The sequence below is a fragment of the Poecilia formosa genome, unplaced genomic scaffold (assembly GCF_000485575.1).
Source record: "Poecilia formosa unplaced genomic scaffold, Poecilia_formosa-5.1.2 Scaffold278, whole genome shotgun sequence".
In the NCBI taxonomy this organism is placed as follows: domain Eukaryota; kingdom Metazoa; phylum Chordata; class Actinopteri; order Cyprinodontiformes; family Poeciliidae; genus Poecilia; species Poecilia formosa.
The window spans coordinates 832884-842215 of NW_006800217.1; the positions used below are offsets into that span (position 1 = coordinate 832884).

Below are 9332 nucleotides of genomic sequence, written 5' to 3' on the forward strand. Positions count from 1 at the left end.
TAAGACTGCACACCTCAGGCACACACCAAACTCTGCGTGTGCTTAGCACGGTTCAAATATTTGCAGAAGGATGACACTGAGATAGATTCAAGTGAATTCAGAGAGAAAAAAACAAAGTCAAGACATTTAGCCAATTTGGTCAGACTCAGTCACATCTGTGCAAAGCAACAGAGAGTGCCAGGATTACATAACAGCCTGAATTTAAGTGGATAAGACAAAGCAGAGCATCAATCTAACAACGCCCGGCGCAGGATGTAAGAAAAGGTGGAGCCAACCTCTGTCCACTCTGTTCACAAACTACAGAGTCACAGATGTGACCTGAAATACCACACAGATTACTGGATGAAAAGGCAGAGGGCAGGAATGGTAAATTGGATTAAGTGTAGACTGTGTTGTAATTTCTAGTTTGACCACGTGGTGGCAGAGATGTCTTACCGTCATGACTCCAGACAAAATGAGCATTTAGAATTACATGAATTTGAGGATTTGGGATTCATTTGTTAAATTACATTCAGATGGTAGTCGTTTGACAGGTTTTGAAGGTCATTCTAAGTCATAGTGAACCTTATTAACCATTGTAAGATGGTAAATTTGCGTTTTATCAAAAAGTACTTCTGTTTTTTTGTTGTTGTACCTCAACATTAAACTAAACAAGTAATATTTTAATTAAGCAAATAGATTTGTGAGAATTTTTAATGGGACAGTGATGTCTTAATCATTGTAGATTTAAAAACTTTAAATATTTGTTCATGTATATGTTTGATTTATTAAATGAATGGCCTCCTGCTTAGAAATTCTTTTAGAAAAAATTAGAAAGTATTCTCTTCTCATTACCGCTAACTAAAAAGTTAGCTACTTAAACCTAAAGCACTAATTAGTTCCATTAGCACTAAAGCACTCTGCCAACATTTTAGTTGGTGGAAGCTAATGCTAAATTTGTAAAATGCTAAAGGTTGATAACCACCATGTCACAAGGAGAATGTGAGGAGGCTCTAAACAATTCATATTTTTGCATACATTTGTTTGATTAATACCTCCTGATTGCACACTTATTTGCTCAATAAAGTTTATTCACCCACTTCGAAATAAGAGCATGAATATAAACACCAAACTCTGAAGAATTCTTAACCTTCATCAACCAAAACTTTGACACAGATGTTAAATTGTATTCAACTGAAAGTTGCCAAGTAAAGTAATGCTGTAGAATTTATCTGGAAAACTTAATTTAGATTAAGCTAACAGTGCTAAATGCTTTTAAAGTTAGCAAATATGTTAATGCGCTAAACAAACAAAATTAGCTCCTCTATTAGTGAATTAACTCTTGGCTGCTGCTCCTCTCAATGTTAGATTCAGCACTCAAAGAACAAACAGACGAGAAGCTCTGTGCTGTGATGACTTGGGTTATTTTTCACCTCTCCTCCAGGTCTCAGGAACGGAGACACACTTTGGACACTGTAAGGCAGGCCAGCTGCAGAATCCCAGACAAGCCTCCATTTGTTACAGCAGAAAGACCAACAGTTGACAAGGTAATTGTCCTGCTAAGCTAGATGCTATCAACATCTACATCCTGCCTGCTGCATAAATGAACATATTCTAGAAATGCTTTTAAACATGAAGGTTAAAAAGCCTATATCTAGCATTTCTTCAGTTTTTTTGTTTTTTTTTTTGTTTTGTTTTTTCACAAAATGTCCACAACAGAAAGACACGTTTTAATTGTATATTACCAAACAAATATTTGTTTTGTTATCAGGGTGCAAATTACATGTTCTTTTTTAATTATTAATTAATTTGGAGTGCATCATAGTAGAAAATATCATTTAAGACATGTTATCTGCTTCCCCCCTCTTGTTCTCACACAGGACATGATTAGCCGTCAGATGAACTCTGTATTTAAGGAGCTCCTGTCCCGTCAGCCTCCTGTGCAGTCGTCTCCCTTCCCTCCTTCTGTCTCCGCCACTCCTTCCTCCTCCTCGTCTTCCTCGATTGCTCCAACTGCCCCCTCGGCTAAGAAAGTATTTGGCCTGAGAAGGGCAGGCCCTTTTCAGTCCGGACTGAGATGAAAGCATGAAGAACTGTGGAATAATAGGTTCATTGTTTGAAAGTGAAGATCTTGAATTTTTTCCCCCCCTTTTTTCTGTTTTATGGACAACAATAATTGCGTGTGCCATCTCATAGTGCCACTAGTCTTGGTGCCGTGTAGGTGTATGTCCAGTGTGTCTGTTTTTTCAAATGGTTTTTGTTCAGCTTTGTTTTGCTCTCCTGGCTTTTACACCTTTTTTTTTTTTGAGAATCAGGGATGTGGATTCACCAGTGATATCACCAGAAAAACTGTTTGGTACGGTACTGAGTGTACGTGAACAACAAGAAAATACTTAAGCTGCCCCCTAGTGGCAGGTCTGAGATCAGCACACCCTAATGATTTGCTCTAGAAAACTGATCTGGGTCCTGTGCCTAGGAGTGCCTTTGCGTCTTTTTTGACGTTTTTCACTTGAAAACACCAGATAAGTTTAGACTTTGTTTATGAAATTAAAATGTGTACTGGTATGATGTCAATGAGCCCAAAAGTGAATTATTAAAAAGAAGAAAAAAAACCTAAAAAACACAAGTCATTTGAACCTTTGCCAACAACTCTATTACTTTTTCATAGTACATTGATGATAACCTTTTAAAATTAATTGAAAACTATCTTTAGTCCTTCATGACTTATTGCTGGTAAGCCACTGGGCTCATGCTACTTTTGCGTAACTTTGGTTTTAAATGGTGCCTTCAAATGGAGGTATTGTGGTATTCACGAGTTCTTTTATTTCTACACATTATTTTTTATGAGTATAAAAATATATAAAATGTGTTTAGGAATAAAGTTATCCAGAATGTAGTGAAACTGAAAAAAGAGTAAAGTTTAGCTTTAAGAGATAGAACACATAAAAGTGTGGACAAATGTCAACCAGACCTGAGCAGTTCTTCCATTGAGAAAAAGTTATTCCTATACACTTATTTATGTTTGAAATGTTGGGTTTATACTTTTAATCATTTCTTTTGGTAGTCAAGAGAACAGGTTGAGGCATGAACTAGGTAATAAAGGATGTGATATTAATATCACTACTGATATACTACTTATATTGCTTCTGAAAAACCTACAAAATCTATTTAATGTAAGGAAATTTTTCACCTGAATAACTTTTGCCAGGTTTATGTGATTTTCTGCTCCCTGTATAGTAAAATGTTATCCAGCTCAATTTCTGGAGTCAAATTTGCATGCTTTGATTGTGAACTCACTAGATTCGTAATAGAGGCAAGTTAAGATGGTTTCCCACTTTGCTTACACTCAACCACTTAACTCCTGTAAACCAGTACATGATACTAAAAACCAAAACGTGAAATAAACCCACTGGAATTGCCAATAAATACAGGACACAGGCACAGGAAGTACCATTCTTATTCTTTTAATTTGTGCTTTACAGTTAAGCTGTTGAACAAGCTAGGCTTGCATAGTTAATGGTAAAACAAAGAGTAGAATTAACAATAATAACTGGCATATTTGGCTTTAGAATCATAAACATTATTGTATTCTTTAGAGAATCTTTATCATCAGTCAATGCAAAAGTAGCTAGCCAGCTACCTTGTTAGCATAGTATTTTTACATTTTTGCTGTGCAGTTCCCCTTGCATCACATTCATATCAAGTTTAGTATCTGAAATATTTATATATTTTTTTGCAACATTACATGGGGTACACAAATCAAAGGGTATTATTTTATTCCTGTTGCTCAGAGCAAAAATTTTGTTTGTGGCTATTTGGTTTGCTAAATTAGGAAGCTAACACTGGGGTCTGACCACACTACTGTCATTTAACATCAGCTACATAGTGCATCACAAATTATTTTACGTATTTTATTCAAATGAGTCTGTTGATAGCTTTGTTCTTTAAGGTTCCATTTTAAAATGAGGAAAACAGTATTGTTTTTACATACGGTGGAACATACAGACTGAAAACACATTCCCCTCTATATGTGATGAAAGGCCTAAATATGAGGCCAAAACTCAGGGCTTTTGCAGAGTTAAAGATGGGCTAACTCAGGTTTAGCTTTGATAGAATAAGTATGAGTTTCTCTCTCAGGTCTTTGGTTGACTTATGGTGACTTCCATTTGAACTTCAAAGTCGGACTTACTCCGTTACCCAAATTTCGCCTGGAACGCCCTCTGCTTTGACTGGGTTTCTGATGGGAATTCGTTGAAATCTAACAGCTCTCTAACACAATGTCCAGGAAGGGAGCTCTGTGCATGAAAACCAGTGAACAGTGATTTAGTTACTAGGGTCACTTATGTTCATAAACATCTTTTACAGAGTTTTACAGTTTTTTTCTTGCAGTCCTAGCATTACCTAAAATGTTTACCTTACATGGCTTGGAAAGACCATTGATTTTTCAGGCGTGTTTGACTTGCTGTGGAGTCAGGTCAGATGTTTTGCCTTTATCTGCCATCTCTTCCAACCTTTAAGTCAAATGAAATGCACTGTTACCCTTCAACTTGAAACTGTGCCCCTTGCCTGAAGAGCCAAAATGGTCCCTATATCAGAGGTGTCAGTGACTTGCTCTGGTTTAAACTGTGAAACCAATATTGGCATCTTGGAGCCATAATAGAAACTTGTTTTTTTCTTTTATCTGCCACTCGTTTTGGTCCCTGTTGGCATTTAAAACAGTCTAATGCACTGGTTCAATTCTAACGTACTTCTGAATTTGATTTTTAAAACTTATATAATTGAATCATTTTTACATGTGTAATTTCTTCACTGTCCTTTTACACTCATGTAAAAATAGAAGTAGAGTCTTTGTTTTGAAATGATTCTTCTTCTGTGGTTAAAACATCTTGATATTTTGGATCACTGTTTGATGATGTTATTAAGTTTACTGTGTTCAACTGTATATGTGGGTAAGAATTATGAATACAATAAAGACGACAAAGAAATTGATGATTCAAGTTTTGGTGTTTATACAGCATAGAGTGTTTTCTTAAGCAGGCACAGTATAATGAGTTTGAACATGTAGATATAAATTACACAACAACTTAAAACCTAGCAAGACATTAATTTTAGCATGATTCTTTCATACTACAACTTTAGTATGAAAATGTTTATATTATTTATAAAAAAAATGAAATGCCACAATCTTTGCTGTATTTTCTGTATTTTAACCAATTCTTTAAACAGAAAGGGAAGATGGTTTGAAGAAGTTAATTTCCACTTTGCTCATGTTTAAAATCACAGATATTCTCTAATATTTCACTTTTGCACTGTTTCTGCATTGTGTTTAAAATGAGACAGTAGGTGTGGCATTGTTTCAGTTTCTGTGTTAAGACCGCTCCCCCACTGAAATGTGATCTTTTGGACCCATCCACTCCTCCTCCTAAAATAACCCCTTTCCCCTACAGCCAACCAAGACCCAGACACAAGAAATAAGTCATACAGTACCACATTAGCACTTATATCACTCTAAAGACAGAGTAGAGCACTGTTGATGTTGGTGTGCTTGGTGAATATGGCAATATAATCTCTGAAGGGCTAGGTAATCAATCTGATGATCTTTGTGACATTTTTGATTAACTTGCAGCAGTCTGTCCCGTCTCTCTGCAAAAAAATCTGTCTTTACTGATACAGGACTAGGAAAGCATTTAAGTGAGGTAAGTAAGAAATGGTTTAAACATATTAGAGATTTAGCAGATCTACTTTGATAGTTACTCAACAAGTCAAGAAATTGTATCGCCTCATCTTGTATCCTGTTGTGTTTTTGTAAACATATATTTTAATTGTTGGTATGTTCAAGAAACCCCAGCTTTGACACTGCTATTCAAAACTACAATGTGATATGTGATCTGAATTCTATGCAACTTTTCTAATGATACGAAACGACTGCAGCATATGCAATCATCTAAAGAAATCCATCCTAAAATCACCAGCTGCTATTTACAGATTTTGGTATGACATCTTTTTGGGGGGCTAAAACAGGTGGTAGTGCAGGGCTGAGCTTGCTGTTACAGCCTATGAGAAGTGTGTGTGTGTGTGTGTGTGTGTGTGTACAGTTCTGCTTATTCTCTCAACCCATCCAAGCAATAAACAGTTGCTTAGAACAGATAAATGTGTGGATGTGTCATAACTTTGTCCTGCTAAATAGAAACAAAGCTGAAGTTATTATCTTAGAACCTAAAGAGGAATGATCTAGTGTCAACACACAGCTTCTGTTATTACAGCTGGAAACTAGAGATCAGGCCCGAAATCTTGGTGTAGTGATGGATTCTGACCTGAACCTTCAGAGCCACATAATGTATGTTTTTTGCTCTAGCAAAGATGATGATGGTGAGCGATGACTGTCTGGTAGAGTGTAAGATTGATGACAGTGATGAGGAAGAGGTGAACACTCCTCCTCCTCCACCAGAATTTGCATCGAAAGCTTCAACTCCAGCTCCAAAAGACCCAACTCCTCCCGCAAATTCTCCGAGTCCTGCTCCGACCCGACCTGTCAACAGAGACCCACATGGCATCAACCAACACCTTAAGGTCAATTGGTCAGTCGGTCGGCTCTTCTTTCCTTCCGACTCTCCTTTCTCTAACATAGCAGTGAACCTGTTTTGTCATAAATTTCTCAGTTCATTTGTCTCATGTGGAGTACCTCAAAGTTTGTCCTTGGTTCCACTTAAATTTGAATCACTAGCTGCGTTTCCATTACAAATGTGCACAAATCTTTGTTGCTATTCTGCTTTCCTTTCATCCTATTGCAAAATCTCTTTATAGAAAAACTTAAGTGTTTTTTTAAAGTTGGTGTGCTTCTATTAAGCATTTTTTGTCATTTCAATTTTCACAATTTTATGGTTAATGCTACTGTCATGTTTTGGTTGAGTTGTCTCGAAAAACAGAGCATTTCTCAGTTTCATGCATCTGTTACACCTCTGTTTCCATCAGTTGCTGAGCCTATCCGATGTGGTGTAACTTCAAAACTCTAAACTTTGTCTGATGTCAATTTTAAATTTACTCAGCTCGGTTTATTTTAACAAACTAATCAGGTTGCACTAGAGTTATTTGGGGGAATCTCCCTAAATCTGACTGAACTTCTGAGTCCTCATACAGCCTGTCCAAACGCAGTGAGTGCTTAAAATACAGTAACTTTTTCATGCTATGTTCAACGTTGTGTTGTCAGAGTAGGACAACATCGATGTATTTCTCGGATCAGACGGACACCAGAAGGCTTCCTGCTGTCTACTATGCTTTTTTCTTTGAGACATTACTGTCACCCCTTACAACTCTTAGAGTTCACTGGATCACTGGAGCATGTTTATGTTATGATGTAGCTTCATCTATACTTAAAACTAGGCTTTTTGCAGGTTTCTTTTAGTATATCAATTGAGCTACTTTTACAGATTAAACATTTTCAGCAAGTGTTCAGTCAGAGTTGACTAATTCCAGTTGTCAAGAAATGTCCTTCATATTTTAGATGTTTCCCTTACCCATCCCCCTGACTCAAAAGAATGGTTCCAAAGCATATGTAAAATCAGGATATCATTAAGCAATTTAATTTCAGAATCAGTTAACACTGAAATAATGAAAAAGAAAGTACATAAAAGTCTGAGATATATTTTTCTAATAGAATACATTTCTTGTTTGTCTTCTGTAGGTGGAGGTCAGTGATGTTCTGGCTGAACCTGCCACTCCTCATAGTATAGGTGGTGTGTGGACTTACAGTCTGGTTGGCTTTGAGAGGACTCGCATCTGGACCTATCGCTGCCTCTCCTTGCTGTTTGCTGTGCCTCTTGCTTTCCTGTGTGGACTCTTCCTAGCCATCCTCGCCTGCCTACGCGTCTGGTATGTTCTGACCAAATCAGTCATTCAGTGACACATTCGATTCCTCACTCACTTAACATGCAGCTATCGAAAATACAAGTGACAACAGTCTAAAAATATATATTTATTTATATTTCATTGTTTCAAACTTGCTTGCTTAAGTTAGAGGATCAGCTTGTTGCTCAGGAAATTTAAACGGCAACAATCAGACTCCATGCTGGTTTGGCTCACTTTTACATTGAACTGAAGTATTTTAAGGATTTAAAAGTATTCAGATCTTATATATGTCCGTAAATCACATGTACAGCAGACATATCCCTTCTTTTCTTTGATGCAATTAATACTCCAATTCCATTTTGCCACTGTAAGCATATTCCACATCCTCAAGCAGACCAGATTTCCGACTTTGGGTCGGTACCAGAGTATCTACCTGACCTAACAAAGCAGACTATCCTAACAAAATGTCATCCATTTAGACCAATTAAATGGTCTAAATGGCCATTCGCCATTCCCAACCCCAGGATAGCTGAAGAAGTGGATTTACACTTCTTCAGCTATAATTTATTTTCTGATGTCTTTTTTTCTCTCTCCAGGTTCCTGGTTCCCTGCATACAGCTGAGCAACACCTTCCTGCCCTGCTTGCGCTCCTTGTTTATATGTGCTGTGAACGTCTTCATCTCCCCCTTCTGTATGTCTCTGGCGCTCTGCTGCACACAGATCTCTATCTCACTGTCCAACAAAGACTTGGATCGAAAGAGAGACAAAGACACTGTGTGAATGTAAAGAAAAAACAAGGAATCTTGATTGAGAAAGTGTGTGAATGGGAAGTAGAGTGCTTTTATTTAAATGCACATGATTTTTTTAATTCTAAGTTTTAAAATGTTTGCAGTTATTTTATTTAAATAAATTATTTTGATAAGTCTTGTGAAGAAATCTGTTCTTAATGTACTGACCCATTTTATTCTTTTTTTTAAATCACTGATAAATGTATGATTATAGGCTTTGTATGATCTTGATAGTTTGCATTTTGATTTTGTATTGGTTTAAGGGAAATAAATTTTAGCTCCGGTCAATTTGTATACACAAACCAACTAGGAGAACTCTCTTTTTGAACAAAATAGTAAACCAGGAAAAAGCTACTACGGCTGTGTTTTACTTACATATGAAGTTCGAACTTCAGATGTAACATAAGAATAACGTCAAACTTAACTCAACCATGTTCCAGCTCCTAGTAATGTGACTGACTGCTATTAGCAAAGCAAGGCAATAATATTAGTTTCTGTGTTATACATTTTATCAACATGTTCACTAGTTTGTGACTTTTAAAAAGTGTCTTAACTCTTGGCTGGCCTTACGATTTTTAACGTTTTAAGTAAAGTTTTATTGGAAGTGTATTGTATCATAGTAAATGTCACTGATTAAAAACCAACGTTTAATTTGAAGGTGTAAATCCACTTCTTCGGCTATCCTGGGGTTGGGAATGGCGACTTCTCCCTGACCAATAT

At 36.6% G+C, this 9332-nt stretch overlaps 2 protein-coding genes across 5 annotated transcripts in view; both read left to right on the top strand.

The window, feature by feature from the left end:
• arhgap4b (Rho GTPase activating protein 4b) overlaps window positions 1-3233 on the top strand; it is a 33033-nt gene extending 29800 nt beyond the window's left edge. For all 3 annotated transcript variants that reach the window (XM_016681363.1, XM_007571327.2, XM_007571329.2), the window contains 2 exons: window positions 1424-1526; window positions 1860-3233. In XM_016681363.1, the coding sequence (XP_016536849.1) occupies window positions 1424-1526; window positions 1860-2060 (304 nt within the window). In that variant the 3' untranslated portion in view covers window positions 2061-3233. The remainder of the gene's footprint in view (window positions 1-1423; window positions 1527-1859) is intronic.
• Window positions 3234-5236: 2003 nt separating this feature from the next.
• cav4b (caveolin 4b) lies at window positions 5237-9152 on the top strand. Of its 2 annotated transcripts, XM_016681358.1 has the most exons (5): window positions 5237-5527; window positions 5561-5675; window positions 6335-6549; window positions 7661-7848; window positions 8421-9152. In XM_016681358.1, exons 3-5 carry the CDS (start codon window positions 6340-6342, stop codon window positions 8602-8604), a joined length of 582 nt encoding a protein of 193 aa, XP_016536844.1. In that variant the 5' UTR covers window positions 5237-5527; window positions 5561-5675; window positions 6335-6339; the 3' UTR covers window positions 8605-9152. The 2 variants fall into 2 exon arrangements, with proteins under 2 accessions (XP_016536844.1, XP_007571392.1); XM_007571330.2 differs by having other exon boundaries at window positions 5237-5675.
• Window positions 9153-9332: the final 180 nt, after the last annotated feature.

Excerpts from the sequence above, each read along its gene's own strand:
- cav4b (XM_007571330.2), top strand. The coding sequence starts at position 6,340 with ATGATGATGGTGAGCGATGACTGTCTGGTAGAGTGTAAGATTGATGAC. Across the intron at positions 6,550-7,660 it reads GCATCAACCAACACCTTAAG|GTGGAGGTCAGTGATGTTCT; the intron begins GTCAATTGGTCA and ends TGTCTTCTGTAG. Across the intron at positions 7,849-8,420 it reads CTCGCCTGCCTACGCGTCTG|GTTCCTGGTTCCCTGCATAC; the intron begins GTATGTTCTGAC and ends TTCTCTCTCCAG.